The sequence below is a fragment of the Cetorhinus maximus genome, chromosome 1 (genome assembly GCF_964194155.1).
Source record: "Cetorhinus maximus chromosome 1, sCetMax3.hap1.1, whole genome shotgun sequence".
In the NCBI taxonomy this organism is placed as follows: Eukaryota; Metazoa; Chordata; class Chondrichthyes; order Lamniformes; family Cetorhinidae; genus Cetorhinus; species Cetorhinus maximus.
Window position 1 is genome coordinate 29115852 of NC_135879.1, and position 20395 is coordinate 29136246.

At 39.6% G+C, this 20395-nt stretch overlaps 1 protein-coding gene across 3 annotated transcripts in view; it reads right to left on the reverse strand.

Moving 5' to 3' along the window:
- Positions 1-20395, reverse strand: part of rnf150a (ring finger protein 150a) — a 130173-nt gene that overhangs the window by 54972 nt on the left and 54806 nt on the right. For all 3 annotated transcript variants that reach the window (XM_078539134.1, XM_078539143.1, XM_078539124.1), the window contains exon 2: positions 17375-17625. In XM_078539134.1, coding sequence (XP_078395260.1) covers positions 17375-17625 — 251 coding nt within the window. The remainder of the gene's footprint in view (positions 1-17374; positions 17626-20395) is intronic.

The following is a 20395-nucleotide window of genomic DNA, read 5'->3' on the forward strand; positions in this document are numbered from 1 at the left end:
CTGGTATGCTGTTACGAATGATGCATTGATGGTTTGAGATTTTGAAGGTTCTCGTGCATCGGCGAATAATGAGTGACTACATATTGAAAATTTAAAAATGCAAACAATGAGTAACATTTCACAATGAATGCAGTGCTGTCAATGTAGAGACTACTTCTCACCTCGAGGTGCTAACCATCCCTATTTATGTCTCTTTGCACATCCCTATTTATGTCCTCTTTCCCGAGGATCCCACAATAACCTCTGAAGAGGAAGAGGATGCCTCAGCAAGTGTAACATTACATCCTTGCTCTGCATCCAGCAACAGTGCAGATACTAATATGATGGTGGGTATCCATATGCCTCAGATGTAAAGGAACCACAATCTGGTGAGGGCACATCAGTCGCATGGGCAGCTGCCAGGGACTAAAACTGGACCGGCCTCCTGCAGGCTAGAGAGCCAGGTGCTAAGTCGCAGTCGGATGATGAGTCTTTGAAGTTGTCCATAAAGTGGCAGATGCTCAATGTCTAGCACGAAGTTCATGGAGATATGGCAGAGATCAGAATGGTTATGCATTCTGACATGGACTTTGGTGGAGTCCAAGCAAGTCATGAGCACTGTGATCACCCATTCAGCAGAACATACAGTTTCATCCACTGACAGACTGGCGGCTAACTCGGAGGGCCAAACGCAGCACATTACTGAAGCAATCGTGGGTATTGATTCTGACCTGCACTGCATCGTCTTGTCTAAGCTCAGGGCCCAGATCTAGGGCGATATGGGGGAACAAGGAACATGGCATTACATCCAGCTCCTGGTCCCTCACCAGAAAGCAGAGAGGGACAAATGGATCTCATGGTGGAGGGTGAGCAGCAGCTGACAACATCAAAGGGTGCCTCTCAGGGTGCTTCTGATGAGGACAGCCTCTCTTCCATTGCCCATAACCATTGGCAAAGATGTCTTCCAGTGCTGCATCAACTGACGTACCACCTAACCCTGTGCAAGAGACTCCCACAATACTGGGGCCCTCATAGCCTCAGGCGACCAGGGGACAAAAACCAAAGACATCACAGACAAAGGGACATTAAAGGTTAGCAACCTGATTCCACTGCAGCAGCCAGCAAGGGGGTAGCATCACACCACAGCACCCAGAAAAGATACAAGAAAACCCCACATCAGGTACGCAAGGGTGCACATGGGTAGATTTAAAGCCTGTATCATTTGCACATGTTATTGAGTTTGTGTACATAAATGGTCTACTTTGAACATCTCCTATGCAAGTACTAACCAGGTCTGAGTCTGCTTAGCTTCCAAGATCAGGCGAGATCGGATGTTTTGAGACTAGTGTAGCCTTGGGCAGTGGTAAGGTGTATAATCAGTAAGCCAAATGATGGTTCTGATGCCAGTGACTGGGGGAGGGGCTTACTGCAAGGGTGTTTTGAGCCTATGCTGCACTGTTCTTGAATCAAAATTAGCTTGCCAAGCACTAGAAGATGAAGGAGGTGTGCCTTTTATGTTCATGGGGTTTCATCCCATGTCTCTTCAGATCCTGTTGCCCTTTGTTTCCCTAAATCTTCCTGTACACAGCTATGGGTGAGAATAAGGACAGGGACACCAATTTGCCTTCCAAAAGATAATTATGAAATTCTTGTCTGACTAGGTCAGAAAGAAAAATATACTATTTGTCTTAACCACTCTCCGTGACAGCAAGTTCCACCTATAAGAACAAAGGCAACTGGCACATGGGAGCACCACCAGCTCCAAGCTCTCCTCTAAGTCACACACCATTCTAACTTGGAAGTATATTGCTGTTCCTTCACTGTCGCTCAGTCAAGTCATGGAATCCTCTACCTAACAGCGCTGTGGGAGCACCTGCATCACAGGATTGCAGCAGTTCAAGAAAGTGAGTCACCACTACCTTCTCAAGGGCAACAAATGCTGGCCTTGCCAGCGAGATCCACATCCCATAAATGAAAAAAAAAAGGATGTAGCAGATATTACTATTAGCAAATTTTACTCATTTGAAAAAAAAAGTACTAATCTTATTCAGTTCTATATCTAACTTTTCATTGTAACTACCAAAATGGCAATGGTTTCAGCCCGACTTCACCCTCAGTAGGGCAACATGCGATTTATTTTCCTTTCTGCAAAAATCACACCATGAAGTAAAAAGCAAGGCTCCCCACTTTAAACTCTCATTGGTTTACTTGGTTTGCTAATGTTGGCAGACTAAACTGACATACAGAAGATATTTCCACTTGTTATACCACATGGACTGCCACAGTTCAAGGCGGTGGCTCAACATGGCCTTCTCAAGAACAATTAGGGATGGCAACAAATGCTGGCATGCTAGCGATACCCATATCCTGTGAAAGAATAAAAAGGTTGTGGAGTAGAGCAAAATACGAGGTCATCTATATAAATCATGAAGAAGTCAAATAGGGAATTCAGAAGAAACCTCTTTACCCAGGGTGTGGTGAGAATGGGGAGCTCACTATCACATGAAGTGGTTGAGGTGAATAGTATAGGTGCATTTAAAGGTTAACAAATGAAGGAGAAGGGAATGAGGGTTAAGTTGACAGATTTAGATGGGGACATAAAGGAAAATGTTCAAATGGAGCACAAATGCCAAAATAGACTGGTTGGGACAAATGGCCTGCTTCTGTGCTGTATGTTTTATGTAAAAGTTACGCTTACAGCATGTTAAAACATACCAGCTATTCTGAACAAAATAGGTGTTCAGTGAGCAATTTGTACTTCAATAAGATACAATTACCTATATCACTTACAGGTTATGGAGCCACGTGGAAATTGCAGCTGAAAAGAAAGTGTGCAGTTAACTGAACTTTACGGATAGTAGTGTATGGAAATACAAATAATTCTTTGCCTTGTCCCATCAATATGAGAATTGCACACAACATTACACAATAACTACAGTATATACTGTATCAGAGAAAGTATAAGAGGCGCAGAATTGTAGATACCGTGTTCCAACTGCAGCTCCCATGTACCTGACTAAAACAAGATAGTTCAGCTATGGTCAACAAAGGTGAGATTTACAGACTTTACACTTTGAAATGTAAAAAAGTGTCCAACAAGTATGAAGAGCAAACTTCAATTGGAAGAATAGGAAGGTCATTTATTACTTGGGAGGTGAGAGTGTAGGTGGGGTAGAGGAAAAAGGAATTTCGGAGTACAAGTGCACCAACCAATAAAAGTTGCGCCACATGTTAACAATACCATATAAAAAGCAAGCCAAACATTAGGTTTTATTTTTAAGAGGGATAACATTGAAAGGTAGCGAAGTTTGCTAAAGCTGTATCAAACCTTGGTCAGAGCACACTTAAAAGTATTGCATTCAGTTCTAGTTGCCATATTATAAAAAAGATATAGTGGCACTGGAGAAGGTGCAAAGCAAATTTACAAGGATGATACCAGAAAAATGTATCAATACATTTCAGGAAAGGATGAACAGGCTGGGTCTCTTTTCTCTTGAAAAAAGGCAGTCCAAGGCGTGACATAAGAGGTAAGGGGTGACCTAATAGAGGTCTTTAAAGTTATGAAAGGTTTTGATAGAGTGAACACAGACAGAATGTTCCAAATTGTGGTGAAGAGCATAACCAGAGGCCATCAATATGAGGCAGTCGCCAAAAATGCAATAGAAAATTCAGAAGAAACTTCTTTGCCCAAGAGTGATGAGAATGTGGAACTCACCACCACAGAATAGTTGAAGCAATTAGTACAAAATACATTTTATAGAGGTTAGACAAGCATATGAATGAGGGAGAAGGGAGTAGAGGGCTATGATGATAGATTTGGGTAAAGAAAAATGGGGGTGGGTGGAGGTTGGAGTGGAGCATAAACACGAACACTGGCATGGGCTGGTTGGGCTGAATGGTCTGTTCTGTACCATCTATCCTAGTTATCTGCATTGCACCAAAGCCTCCACCACATGCAACTGTATTTATATGAACAGTGTAAAAATGTGATATATACTTTTTAGGTTAGGCTTCTCCTTTTCATCCAGGGTTGTCATTCTATTCTTGATATATAATGAACAGATTAATTTACAGTTTACAGCTAAAGTAAAAGAAAACAAAAGGTTAGGGTTAGATACCCAAAAGACCCAATTTGCTTTGACAAAGACATGAAGCACACAAACTCATTTTTATGCAGGCTATTATTGCAAAAAAAAGGCTGTTGGCTTTAGGATTAATAGATCTACTCAATATCATAAAATCAAGTAATTTAATGTGATATTCATGAATTTTGTTTTTACCTATGAAAGCTGTGTTTTTGTTTCCTCTTCCTGCTGGTTATGAGCTGAAATTATCTAAATTGGCAATCTTACTCAGAAAAGCTGCTAAAGTGGCTAATCCGGGAGGCAGAAGAATTCATACTTTTGCAAGTTAGTGTGAAAATATTTCAAGATGATTTGATAGTGCGAGCTTCATTCTGGGCTTCCACTGGTGCTAAATGTTGCACTTGATGCCCAAAGTGAAGAATAGATTTGCTACCAAGAATAAATACAAAAATTAAAAATATTTATTGAAGAATAACTCATCATGTTATTTATTTGGTCATTAAATACATCGATATTAGTATTAATATTAGCCAAATATATTTCTACAGCTACATTTTTTTGAGGAATATAAAGCATTTTCAAAACTGACAGCTGTTTACACACTGGCAGGGTGTGCAAGTAAAACAGCCAATACAAGTTTGAAGTGTATGTCATTCTGAAATCTAGCACTAATCAAAAACAATTGACATCAGAGGGCTTGTACAACACTTTTGTTTCAGTGTGTGTGCAAACATTAGATATTGTTTCCTCTAATCTATGTCATTGTAGCTCAAAGTTGATAGCATAACATTACACCACTCAATTTAATTGTAATATTAAGCCATTTGAGACTTGCGTCTTAACTTCCTGATGTCATATCAAAACATACAGTAACTTAGGACAATCCAAATGTTACACATGCTGGTTGGGGAAAGAACCAAACATATTAACAACCTGTATGTACATAGCACCATTTTTGCAATAAAACACACCAAAGTGTCACAGAGGCATTATAAAACAAAATATGACACCTAGTCACATAAAATGATATCAGGACAGATGACCAAAATCTTTGTAAAAATAAAGTAGATTTTAATGACTGTCTTAAAAGGAGGGAAGTAAGGTAGAGAGGTATAGGGAGGGAATTTCAGAGCTTAAGTCCAAAACAGCTGAAAGCAAGGCCACCAATGGAGGAGTGATTAAAATCTGGAATGCTCAATAAATTGGAATTAGAGAGGTGTACCTTGGAGGGTTTTGGGTCTTGAGGAGATTACAGGAATAGAGGAATTTGAAAATAAGGATGAGAATTTTAAAGAGCGAACAATTGTTTAAATGGGAGCCAGTATAGGTCAGCATGCATAGGGGTGATATATGAACAGCATCTGGTGCTAGTTAGGACACAGGCAGCAAGGATTTGGCTGACCAGAAGCTCACAGAGGGTAGAATATAGGAGGCCAGCCAGGACTGCATCAGAATGCTCAAATCTAGAGGTAACAAAGGAATGGGTAAAGTGCTTCCTCCAAATGGTGTTCAACATGGAGGACTGATTCATCAGCTGAGGGGGGACGGTACGTGGTAATCAGCAGGAGGTCTCCTTGTCTATGTTTGACCTGATGCCATGAGACTTCAGGTGGTCCAGAGCTGATGTTGAGGACTCCCAGGGCAACTCCCTCCCGACTGTATACCACTGTGCCACTACCTCTGCTGGGCCTGTCCTACCAGTGGTGTCTGAGACATTATCCGTAAGTATGATTCTGTGAATATGACTATGTCAGGCTTTGCTCGACTACTCTGCGGGACACCTCCCCTCAATTTTGGCACAAGCGCTCAGATGTCGACAGGACTGGTTTTGACATGAAGACTCGAAACGTCAACTCTTTTCTTCGCTGCCGATGCTGCCAGACCTGCTGAGTTTTTCCAGTTAATTCTGTTTTTGTTCTGGTTTTGACACTGTCTATTCCATGTGTCTAGTTTGATGCTGGATAGTCCGTCCGGTTTCATTCCTTTTTATTAACATTTTAGCGCTTTGATACAACTGAGTGCCTTACTATGCCATTTCAGAGAGCATTTAAGAGTCAACCACATCTAGATCTGCCAGATCAGGTAAGGATGGCAGGTTTCCCTCCCTAAACGACATTAGTGAACCAGGTAGGATTTTATAATCATCATTATACTTTCAATTCCAGATTTTTTATTGAATTTAAATTCCACCATCTGTCATGAAAGCTTAAATATGGCACCGAGGTTGTGAAGACTCTGGTTCAGCCTCAGGCAGTTGCCAGGGTGAACATAAAAACACAACAAATAGGTGGAGTAGGTCATTTGATCCCTTGAGCCTGCTCCGCCATTCAATAAGATCATGGTTGATCTGATTGTGGCATTAATTCAACTTTCCTATCTGCCTTTGACTCCCTTGTAGATCAAGCATTTGTCTAACTCAGCCTTGAATATATTCAATTTCCCAGCTTCCATTACTTGCTGGGGGTAAGAATTCCAAAGACTAATGACCCTGAGAGAGAAGAAATTCCTCCTTATCTCCATCTTAAATGGAGATCCCTCATTTTTAAACCGTGCCCCCTATTCCAGATTCGCCAAGGAGAAACATCCTCTCAGCATATACCATGTCAAGCCCCCTCAGAATCTGATATGTCTCAACAAGATCACCTCTCATACTTCTAAACTTCAATGATATAGACCCAACCTGCTCAACCTCTCCTCATAAGCCAACCTCTTCATCCCAGGAATCAACCTAGTGAACCATAAGAAATTATAGAAGCCTCAAAAGAGAGATGAAAAAAATACAAGAGGAAGCATGCTAATATCAAATGGAGTCTGTGTTCACCTGATGAAAAACAAGGGAAAGGAAACATTGCCAAGCGCCAGCACTTATCAGGCAGAGGGAAGAATGCACTACTGATTACAGAAGTCAGGTTTTATCACAACGCGTTGATAATAGGTTTAGCTTGAGTCTTAAAAAAAAATGCATTTTTTTTACAAATCACCGTTTGTGGAATTTATTTCCAGAACTGCCACTTCTACTACCTTAAACTTGAGATGATAACTATATGCAACATAATGCATTCTCCAACCATAAGAGAAGACATTTGCTTCACACTTTCTGCTCATCCAGCATTTGTGGTCTCCTTTTCATTCAAGTTATGAAAGAAGTGACCATTTCCTCCACAGGCAATCCAATGTTCGCTAGAACAAATAATTGTTACACAGGGCTAATGCACATTTCCCTAGATTGGCTGCTCGTCAAACTGTGAATAACTTACACAGCTAACCTTTGGGATAATTTGGATGCTGATGGTATAATTTGAAGACCTGTTTCTAGACCAACTGAAAACTGTTTTGTACTAATTGTTCTGTACCCAGCAAGTAGTAAGTTATTTAGGGTGCTGTTCGAATAACTTCTTAAAATATTTATATGTTAAAATATTGCTGAAGATATCAGATAATATTCTACTTTTTAAGTGCTGCCAGCCTTTTAAGTATCTCCCCTTTATCACTTTTTATCCTATCCAATATCGCTACTGTTGCTCCAGGGTCTGGTGGGTCTAGTCAATCTGATGATAAGGATCCTGTGTGAAATTAACTTGAGGAGATTTAATACAGTTGATCATGCCAACAATTGAAGAGGCCATAGGATGGAGGAAACAAAGAAAAATGCCAGTTCTGATCAGATGGCCAAAGTTACAAAAGCTGATAAAATGGCACTTCTTGGAAATCAATCTCATCTAATATAGTAATGTTTTGTTCCCAGTCATTCCTTTATTATTCATAACTCTAATTCATAAATTTTAAATCCAAGCAGCCAATTTGGAAAGTTCGATTCAGGGAAGAGACCATCAAATGTTGGAGATTACCACACCAAACTTGAAGCTTCTACAAACCAGGCTAGGGGGGGTGGGGGTATCATCAAAAGGACTTGTCAAAAATTAGTAATCAGTAATCCCAAGGGCAAATTACTGATATTTTCAACACACACAATGTCAAATGTTAACTCAACCAAAATTATTGCAATAAGTCACTGAACTGTAGAGTTAACATTGTGATGTATCTCATTAACACACCTTTATGCTTTCAAGTTATACAGATTTCAAATTTAATACATAATACACTGTGGAATGTGCAATTATCCCAGGTGAACATGTGTCAGTGGGTGAAGTGTATTTTACTCAATACTCTTTATATTATAGCTTAAATACTTCAGCAATTTTCATTTAAATGTGAAGGACACGGTGACAACTCCCATGTCTTCATATGAAGTGGCTTTCAACTGCCTCAGGAATTTGAAAAGTCTCTGGATTAGAGCAAATGGTGAACTGCTTACTATTGTGTGGAGCGCACGCCTTGCATCTATAAAGCATCATTTGCTGCAACTCTCGGGCACAGCTGGCTGCCTGCTTGGGGTGTGTCAAGTCAAGTGTGTCAAGGCCTGTAAAGGCATGATAATGGGACACTGTTCAGGTCTCCTACTATAGTCACCATGATGCCCTCTGTATGGAAGGGTGAATTGTGTGGGGCTATGCACAAAAATTCAGAATACCGCTGTAGAAACTTTGGAAAAGTTGTGGTGGGAAGGCAGCTGGTTACACTATTAATGTATTTGAGGTCAGAATGGAATTTCATCCTTGATTAAAGACTGATGATTAGATTAGCAATGTTTCTGCTTTCAAAAGAGAATGAGGCAGCTAAAGTTTGTACCAATTTGTCTTGAGATTTTTGCACGTTTCCGAGGTTACAGTAGGTTTTTTTACAGAAACTATTCTCTTTTAAGGTAGGTCAAGGTTTTTTTTCAGTGCTAGAGACTGATTTGCAGTAATTAATATTTATCATCATGTTGTTAAAAGGATACTTGGACTGAAATGAACAAGTCCTAACTTCACTGGCAAGTTTAGTTTGTATCTACTGTGCAAATATAGCAACTTCATGCCAGTGAATGCATTTCAGGCAGACAGCAACATTTGGATATTTGAACTTAACTGTGCATCAGTCCCTCACATGGAGTTGATGTAAAATTTGCAGATAAATAATGACAAGAGCCATTAACCTCACCATTATTTTTGGCAACAAAAATCTCAGTGCTCAGCGTTGGCTGTGGTTCTGGGTGTTACAGAAGGAACATCCCAAGAATGTAGGAGGTGGATTATCATTGGCTGTTGCAAGAGGTTCCAATTTTTTTGTCCTGCCCCTGTCATTCTGCTCCATTCTGCATGCTGAGCCCCTTGTTTGATTGGGGTGTTTCATTAGTAGAACTAAAGTATGCATACAACACGGGAAACATTGTATCAATGTAAAGGTCCTTGCTGGAAATATCTAACATTGATCTCCAAAGCCTACCAGCTTCAAATATTTACCCGATTTTCCCTTAAAAGATAGAAAAGGTCTCTACTCAACCAGTTCCTATAGCAAAGCAATGTATGAATCACCGACCATATGCATAAAGACGTTTCTGCTCACCTTTCTCGTCAACCTCTTAGCGAGAATTTTAAATCAGACCCTCATTAGTGACTTCCCTGATTCACCATCAACCTTAATTATAAACCATCATTTTAACTTAATTTCTCTCAAACTTCTCTGCTCCAGTGAAGGTGGTCCCAATTTTCCAAGTCTCCTTATAATTAACGTTTGCCATCTATGGCATAATCCTATTGAATGTACACTGTTATAGGCTCCATGGCTTTAATAGCCTTTCTTGAATGGCACACAGTAGAGCATTCCATGTTCTAACCGTTTTGTAAAAATATATTATCTTTTTATTCTGTACCTTCTGTTCCTATTTATAAAACCCAAAATGCTGTTGGCTTTTAAATAGCTTTACCTACCTTACAGGTACACTTTCAGGAAATAAGTATCTGAACCCCTAGCTGTTGCTGTTCATCACACCGTTCAAGTGTATACTCTCATCATTTGTTTCATCTCTGAAAATGCACTACACCATAATTACTCACATTAAATTGAATGTTAATTATTTACTTATTCCTCTAATCTATCCATGCCTCTTGAAGTCTTTCACAGACCCTTCACTGTTTGCCAAACCTGCTTTACACCATCAACAAATTTCAAAATTTTGTTCCCTTTGGCCAAGTGTAAACCAACCTACAAGAGCATAAAAGTGCACCTAACTCTGACCTACAGGGTACATACTTCCAGCCTTTCTCCAATCTGAACACCCATTTTCTTCAACCTTTTTGCTAATGTAACTGTCTGAGACTAAAACAGACTGTTTCCAACCTCAGTGCCATTTCTGAGCCAAGATGAGTATCCAATCACATATCTGCACCATCACTCAGACTGCCGATTTCCACCTCTGTAACATCACCCAACTTCTCCTCTGTCTCAGCTCATCTGCTGCAGAAACCCATCATTCATGCCTTTGTTACTTTTACACTTGACTATGCCATCACAGGCCTGGCTGACTTCCCATGTTCGGACCTCTGTAAACTTGAGGTCATCCAACATTCTGCAGTCCATGTTCTTACTTGCATCAAGTCCCGCTTGTCTATCATGTCTGTGCTTGCTGACTACACTGGCTTACGGTCAAGCTACACCTTGATTTTAAAATTCTCATCCTGGTTTTCAAATCCCTCCATGCTTTGGTCCTTCCCTATCTTTAATCTCCTCCAATTCTACAATTGTCCAAGGCATCTGCACATATAATTCTGGCCTCTTTGAGCATCCCCAATTTTAATTGCTTCACCACTGGCAGCTGTGCTTTCAGCTGCCTAGGCCCTAAGCTCTGGAATTCCCTCCCTAAGCATCACCACCTTTTTACCTCTCTCTTCCTTTAAGACACTGCTCAAAACCAACCTCTTCAACCTTGCTTTTGGCCATCTGCACTAATATCACCTTATGTGCCTCTGTCTAATTTTGTTTTGCAATGCTCCTATGAAATGACTTGGGGCATTTTATTTCATTAAAGGTGCGATATAAATACAAGTTATTGATGCATCAATCTATTGACTTTCGATCCATGCTACAACATTTCCTTTTACGCAATATACCTAAATTTTACTAGGAAGCCTCTTGAGATAGCTTATAGAAAGCCTTCTACACTACCATTTACTGTATTTCCTTTTATCGGTTCAATTGGCCATTTCTCAAAAATATGTTGTGGGTTTTGATCTAGAGTCTTTGCTACATGTTGCACCGAAACTGAGACATCACCTTTTTAATTTGAGTCTGAAGGTGATGTCCCATTTTCAGGTTTGGGGCCTCTTTTATACTCTCATATTCGGCAGGGTTATTATGGGCGGTGAAGAATATTAGTGCTGAGGACTGGAGTTCTTTATAATGTGCTTTGGAGCAACGCCAACATCAGAAGAATTTTTTTCCATTCCACACATTAGCCGCCCTCTTGGCCTTGGGCTGAATTTTTTCCAAGTAATGGGAAAAACTACACCTACATTGAGTGAACTAACATTGACATTATTTGCACAACCTCCACCCTCTACATATAATTATCATTGTAGTGCACAAACTGGCAAAGAGATTCTGAAGATTATGTGTTCTTGCCAACTTAGAACACTGCGCCCTCTGTGCAGCCAATGTGTGTCTAATTGATGATAGTTCTGTGCCATGACATGGGAGATTCAGTGAACAACCTAGTAAAAAAAAAGACAGCAGAAACTGACATGGTGGATCTCACCCCATTATATTTAAAGCCTCTCTAAAATTTAGATGAGAAGTCAACACCATGAACTTTGTGATCACTGGAAGCAGTAAAAACACAAGTGAAAATATAACTAATGTAACAACAAATATCAAAATAGTTTGGACTAAATTTGCTGTCAAAGTAACAGTGAGGCTAATAGCACTCTTTGCCATATATACCCAAATGCCACAGCAACTTTAGCGAAGGCAGATTAAATAAAGAAAGAGAAAAGTTGCTGGCAGAATCCCACTCTGCAATTAGCTTTGTGAAAATGGCATCTCCTTTCTGGCTTCCCGTTCAAATGCATTGAGTAGCATGAAGTTCTTGTACTTGCATGGTAGGCACAAGGTACACATGCCACAGAAAGTTGTCGTTATTTCAAGTATCCTTTTAATGACTTGTGATAATTGAGCAACTTATATTTATATGGCACTTTTAATGTAATGAAACATTCCAAGCACTTCATAGGAGCATTGTAAAACAAAGCACGGCACCGAGCTCCATAAAACAAATTAGGTCAGATGACCCAAAATGGACAAAAGGGCTGAACTCAAAAGGACAGGTGAGTGACTGTCCTTGACATCAAAGCAGCATTTGACTGAGTATGGCATCAAACAGCCTTGGTAAAGCTGAAGTCAATGAGAATCATGAGGACATCTCTCCGCTGGTTAGAGTCATGCCTAGCACAAAGAAAGATGGTTGTGGATGTTGGAGGTCAATCATCTCCCAGGACATCGCTGCAAGAGTTCCTCAGGGTAGTGTCCTAGGTACAACGATCTTCAGCTGTTTCATCAATAACCTTCCCTCCATCATAAGGTCAGAAGTGGGGATGCTCACTGATGTTCGCACAGTATTCAGTATCATTTGCAACTCTACAATATTGAAGCAGTCTGCACCATATGCAGCAAGACCTAGACAATATTCAGGCTTGGGCTAAGTGGCAAGTAACATCTGCGTCACACAATGCCAGACAATTACCATCTCCAACCAGAGAGAATCTAACCATCTCCCGTCGACATTCAATGCCATTGCTATCGTTGAATCCCGCACTAACATCCTGGGGATTATCATTAACTAGAAACTGAACTGAACCAGCCATTTAAATACTGTAGTTATAAGAGCAGGTCAGAGACCTGGAATTCTGAGGTGAGAAACTCATCTCCTGATTCTCCAAAGTCTGTCCACCACCTACAAGGCACAAGTCAGGAATGTGATGGAATACACTCCACTTGCCTGGCTGAGTGAAGCTCCAACAACACTCAAGAAACTCAACACCATCCAAGACAAGGCAGTCCACTTGACTGGCATCCCATCCACCAATTTAAACTTTCTCGTCCTCCAACATCAACACAATGGCAGCAGTGTATACCATATACAAGATGCTCTGCAGCAAATCACCAATGCTCCTTCTACAGCACCTTCCAAATCTACGACCTTTACCACCACAAGGACAAGGGCAGCAGATGCATGGGAACACCAATTTCGAGTTCCCCTCCAACCACACACCATCCTGACTTGGAGGAGGTGTTAGCTGTGGCTCAGTTCATAGCACCCTCGCCTTTGAATCAGAGGGTTGTGGGTTCATGTCCCACTCCTGGAAACCAAGAACTGTGATTGTACTCGAAAAGAGTTGCAATCTGTGACTGTTGATAACTCGAAAGAGTATCCTGACTTGGAGCTATATCACTGTTCCTTCAATGTCGCTGGGTCGAAATTAGGTTAGGAACTCCTCTCCTAACAGCATTGTGAGTGTGTCTACACCACATGGGCTGCAGCGGTTCAAGGCAGCAGCTCCTCAAGGGCATTTAGGGAAGGACAAAAAACACTGGCCATGCCAGGGATGCCCACTTTTCATGAAAGTATAAAAAAAAGTTTTTAACCATTGTGTTTGAGATCTTATTTCACAAGTCTGGCCATTTTTCTTGGAAAACACAAGTCAATGCCTTGTCAATGGGTAACCTCAACATATAGAGCTTGAACATTAAGTAAGCTAACAATGGTATTATTTGTTCAACCTCCCCCCTCCACATATAATTATCATTATAGTACACAAATTGGCAGTGATTCTGAAAACTCACATCGCTTGCCCAACTTAAACACTGCACCTCTGTACCATCTGACGCCTTGAGCTACCAGATGAAAGCATATAACCTATTCCAGCTGAACTCAATAGCCTGATGTAATCTGTCAGTAGTTTGTCATTAGTCTAAGTATGCTACATGAGAACAAAATGCTAAAGTACAGCTCTTGGGGTTTTTTTTGATCACCTCTTTCAAACAGTTTGGCAACTTGCAGTTTAAAAGACTTTTCAAATTCTTTGTTGAACAGTAACCCTGCCAGGGGACATTTGAAAATTATGTAAAGTTCTTGATTAAATTAATTTGGAGGTAACAGTACCTGTTAACTGAGCACATTATTTGTAGCTCTCCTTCATGATTAGTCCAATAAAGGCTATTGGCTTGGCAAATTGGCAGAGCCTGCACATTTCATATTTACAATTGTTAAGACTCAGAACTATTTTTAATGTTTTGGGACATTTTAAAAAATACATCAACCTTCAAAGCACAGTATCAGTCAAAGGAAAAGAAAATTGACTCTACTTCATCCAGCTGTCGAAGTCTAATTATAGTTATTAGATTGGTTTAGACATAGGGTTCAACAATTTTCATGGATACAAAAATTTATCATTTTAACCCTTTAAAAAATTAATCTTGGAAAATGAACCAACTTTCTGGAGATTATAGCAGAGCCTTGATTACATTGAGAAACTGCAATCCCAAGATATTTTATGCTTGAATACAGTTCTTGCTAAATTGCTGACATTAAAAATTGATTAAAAAAATTATTACTGCAGCCTGAATTTCTGAATGCATTAACAAAAATTAATGCAAAATGGTAAAACCTCAATGATCAAATTTGCAGGTAATGCTTACTGTCACATCCTCAAGTTTTGTTAACATACAATTAGATACAGGGTAGTACGAGTCAACTCGGATAAAAGACAGAAGCCCCAAATTTAGCCCTTCCTATCCAACGTAAATAGTGTAGATGGAGCGTGGGAGTTCAAATGGGGATTAAGGCGTTACCTGTTGTCCTCTTAGCAGCACCATTTTAACTGTGCCAATTCTGGTCATGGGGAAAGTGGCCAGTGCAGGCATCTCAAAAATATCCAGGTCTAATGATGTCATTTGAATCTCCTGAATTTGGGTACCGTCATTTAATTAAATCAATTTTTGCTCCGAGTTTTAAAACAGGAGATGATATTGCTAGTTTTACATTGAAAAGTATACTGTTTTCTCATGTCAATACACTGTAGGTAGTAAATACTATGATATGGCAAAATGTACGATCCTCACAGTTTACCATCCAAAATCTGAAACAGAGACTAAGAAAGAATTTGGAAAATAGGTACCCACCTCAAAGACACATGACAAATGTACTTGGGAAGCAAAAGCATAATAGGTTTCAAACACTCTGCCATTTAAAGTTAATGGACCGATTCCTGGAAATAGGCTCAAAATTGGCATTCATTTTGATCATTTCATAGCCTCTTGAGTGCAAGTGAGCCATCAAACAGTTAAGACACCTGGTGCCTTATGCTGTCCGGTAAACAAATTGCTCAAGAGAGCCAGCTACTCAGCCCACTTGGGCGAGACCAGTGGAGGTGTCATTCCTTCAAAGTAAAAGATCTGAAAACCATCAGATCATGGGTTTTAAATGTAATGAAGTAGACCACAAAAAGAATCACTGCTGGTCTCTTTCAAATTATGCAAATCAGGTGGTCACTTCAATAGCCAGTTCGATGGTGAACGCTAATAGAGACAGGTTGACTTGTAACCTTCACTGGGTCAGGATGAATGGGACACACATAAATGTGACACACTGGCTACTCATCGAAAACAGTACATAACCACCTACCATTACATAAGACAAAGTTGCCTTCATCTAGGAGCTGTGGATGAACACAGAAGTATCCACAGCCAGAGTATGCCTGGAATATTTCAGCCACACAGGGTTCACAGAAATGGAAGCTTATTCATTCATGCTGTTTGATCTTTTAATAGAGAATGACAGACATAACAAGGGGGTTACAGGCTAGCAAATCAGGTAGGAAGTGATTGGGATAGCACAACGCCAAACTTACTGGTCCACTGCAAACAGCCGCAGCAATTATTGACCATGCAGTGCAAGTTCTAGGATTTCCCACACATGAAGAAACTCAGAGGAGGGCTATTTCAGGCACACCTAATTTTGAATGAACCTAGTCAGGAGGGCATGGTCTTCATAAGTGCACCATGGAGCTCATACAAGACAGACCAACCCCTGCATGGGGGAGTTGGGAGGGAGGTTTGTTTTGACCATATTTTCCATTTTATTATTCCCTATATTACTATAACATTCTCAAATTTAAATCATCATCCATACAGCAATACATTGCTATACAGTCCAATGGCTATGGTGTGGTAATGCAGCTGACAAAGCCAACATACAGTAGTAACACATGTTCTGTAATCCAACATTTCCATAATATTAAACATTGTAACATCATCACACCACTGACCAGCATTATAGGTAATGCAAATAAACATGGCTCCTTTTACAACAAATGTTCTGAGAGATAGGTTGAGTTTTCAATGCATTTTAAATTAGAATAAAGTAACCATGTGTAATAATGAAGCTACTATGACATCCAGAAGAAAGAAGACAGCAAGAAACTTAACATCAAACAACAAAACAGAGAAGGGGGTCTTACTAAAAAATCTCCAGGGCAGTAATATTACTTTATTGTTTATGGTCTGCAAGTTTGGTGATTTTCTTCATTCATAGAGTGAATGATCTGCACATCTATTTGTATAATGGACAAAGTGTATATTTATAACTAACATTTCCCATGGTGATGAAGTTCCCCAGTAATGCTACACACCAATCATGGTAAATATGCAAATATCTGGTTACAATTAGTCATTAAAGCCTGCATAGTAGGTAACTTACCCGTGGGTGCTGTCCCAAAGTTTTTGTTTTAAAAAGGTCAATTACTTTGAAATCCTAATCTACAGGGTGCTTCTGGGGATCCCCTGTTATGTATTCTACATTAAAAAAATCCATAGTCCATTTTAAAGTCTCTTCAATGTTTCTGCATTCAAATCTGTAAATTATATCCCCCATCCCCGGCTTTACCTCAACACTGACAGCACTGACTTCAACCTTCTAAGCCCTATGCTCTGTAACTTTTTCCTTAAACATCAAACTAGCTCCTTCCCCTCTTAGTTCCTTTCTTAAAACCCACCTCTTTGGCCAACCCGCTTAATATCTCCAGTTTAGCTTATAACCTGGAAGACCATATACACTGATTCCTTTGATAAGCTATCCAATTAGTCCCGTGCCCTTGCTCTTTCCCTTCAGCACTGCATTTTTTGTCTTTTCAAATGGATATCCAATTCCCTTTTGATGGTTACGATTGAATCTGCTTCCACCACCCTTTCAGGCAGTGCATTCTAGATCACAAAATCTCTGTTAAAGGCAAATACAAATACAAGCTGTTACTACTATTGTCACCCCAGTGGTAAATGACAGAAAATGTTTAAACATCAATTTTGAATATGTAACGTTATAAAAATAAAACAAATAGTCAACAATTCTGAGAGAACCTAAGGATTAAAAATGGTCTTACCTGATTTCGGTCACGAGCATTTGCATATCTGAACCTCTGGATATAGTAGAAAACTAACCAGGCCAGCGAAATGATCATTAACACAATGAAGGAGATCGAAACAAATACAACTGAGGTACGGCTGACATATTTTTGTAAGTTCCGTGTTCCAATTGTTATGTACATCATTATGGTGATATTCCTTTCAAGTAGGTTCATAATCTCATGACCTTTCGGTTCAGGAATCATAATGGCTACAATGTCTCCTGTACCTGCAAAACAGAAAATGAGAATGAATTACTAAAACTGAACTGTGGATGCAATTTACAGAATTGATTTTTCTTTCTAGGTCACACAATGAACAGTCATTTTGAAGTCTAGATTATGACAGTGTATTATTATTTTGATTTTCAAGATTCACCGCAATGTCTGTATGATATTAACATGTGGGAACACCTAGCAATCTACTTGTTAAATTGGTCAGTATCCTCATGTTTTGAAGCAGGGTTTATGAAGCTTGCAATTTGGTTCTAAAAGTGATAATCACGGTTCCTAAATTATCATGTTTAAAAGCTATTTTGTGTTGAGAATGTCAGTGGCCATTGTGCTTCAAAAAGTTTAAATATGCCTCATTTAAACTAACTAATGAAGATCCATAGTTATGTATGGAAGATATATAGGTACTGAACACATGAAAGTAGCTGAGACACTGCCACAAAATACAAATTTTTCACCATGTTGATCAACGAAAATAAAACATCCAAAACAGTTGGAGGAGTTGTGCTCGACGTAAACAACAGAGATGTATTTACTCCATGAAAACACGATAATGGACAAACCAGAAAACATTTCTGCAGCAATTTACTTTTATTGAAATTGATTTTTAAACACCCACTTTTAATTGAAGGTTATACAGGCCTGCACTACAGTAGTTCTCATTACAGTATCAAAATTCCAAACAAGTTTTGAACTCATCAATACCTAACTCAAATACACAATTTTGTAATATTTTGTCAAATATAGAAATACTGCCGAATTAATTGTATAGATCAGTGCAATCAACAGCAGCATTTTTTTGTATTATAAAATTGAAGTAATTGCAAATAGAAGGCAGAGTTATGTTATGCACATAGCCTTTCTTATCAGTGTAAAATGTGAGACTAGATTAAATCATATAATAGAAAATAAACTCAGAGCCGTGACATGGTATGTTGCCCTTCAAATCAGAACAACTGGTTCAGAACTATTGATTTTCTACAGACCCGGTTATATTCGTGCAGTCCAATGCATGAAACAAATAAATCCTTGCAGTGTGTCTACATCAGCACAATCCTATTTTGTTCTTTTAATTTCTGCTTCTTATGCAGTTTCCAAGGTAACCACTTTTCTTGTTGCTGTTGATGGTATAGCATTCAAAATGGTCCACTGCTATAATGTTGGACATCAACTTGGTCAACCTGCTGCAAGCATCTCCCAGTTATGTACACCAAATGATTCAGGCTATACTCAGATATATGATAACTCACTCCCAAAATACGCCAAATTTGAGCTCACCGCACAAAACCTATTTGGCAAGTACATATTTACAATACTTGGAAGATAAAGAAAGGCTTGCATTAATATAGTACTTTTCATAACCATTAGATTTTCCAAAGCAATTATCACTCGACAACCAATGAAGTACTTTTGAAGTGTAGTCATTGTCCTAATGTAGGAAACATGCCAGCTAATTTGTGCACAGCAAACTCCCACAAAAAGCAATGTGATGATGACCAGATCATCTATTTTCGTGATGTTGACGAGGGATAAATATTGGCCAGGACACTGGGATAATTCCCCTGCTCTTCTTTGAAATAGTGCCATGCGAGGCAGATGGGGCCTCAGTTTAAGGATTCATCAGAAAAACGACATCTCCAACATTGTAGCACTCCATCAGTATCACACTGGAGTGCCTGCCTTAATTTTTGTGCTCAAGTACTGGAGGGAAACTTGTACTCAAAACCTTGAGGCGAAAGTACTAACAACTGAGCCATGGCTCATACTTGTTAAGAAGAGCTGTCACTAAGCAGAACTGTGCTTTCAATAATGTTGCCTCAATGATACGAACACATGAACTAGGAACAGGAGTAGGCAACTCAGCCCTTCAAGCTTACTTCGCCATTCAATAAGATCATGGCTGATCTGATTGTAACCTCCCGCCTACTCCCGATAACCTTTCACCCACTTGTTAATCAAGAATGCATCTAGCTCTGCCTTAAAAATATTCAAAGACCCCTGCTTGCACTGCCTTTTGAGGAAGAAAATTCCAAAGACTCACAACCCTCAAGAGAAAAATTTTCTCTTCATCTCTGTCTTAAATGAGCGACCCCTTATTTTTAAACTGTGACCCCTAGTTCTAGATTCTCCCACAAGAGCAAACACCCTCTCCACATCCACCCATCAAGACTTCTCAGGATCTTAAAGGTTTCAACCAAGTCACCTCTTACTTTACTAAGCTCCAGTGGATACAAGTCTAACCTGTCCAACCTTTCCTCATAAGTCAACCCCCCCATTCCTGGTATTAGCCTAGTAAGCCTTCTCTGAACTGCTTCCAATGCATCTACATCTTTCCTCAAATAAGGAGACCAATATTGTACACAGTATTCCAGATATGGTTTTACCGGAGCCCTATACAACTGAAGCATAACCTCCCTACTTTTACATTCGATCCCCCTTGCAATAAATGATAACATTTAATTAGCTTTCCCAATTACTTGGTGTACCTGCATGTAATCCATATTTCACAACAGTGTTGAATGTATGCTGGTTCTGAAATGCTGTAGGTAAAACTCCTCAGACTCTTTCACGTAGTGGCCCAGAATTTGCTGGTTGGTGGCATATCAGGGTTAAACATCATGACATGAATGCTTTATTCACCCTTCAGCCACAGTCAACTTTGTGCCACGAATTGCTGGAAGCGTGAATTGATAACACTTCCAATGGGAGATCCACAATCTTGGTGAGTGACGGGGCCAATAGTCTATCTCTTTAGCCAATGAAATT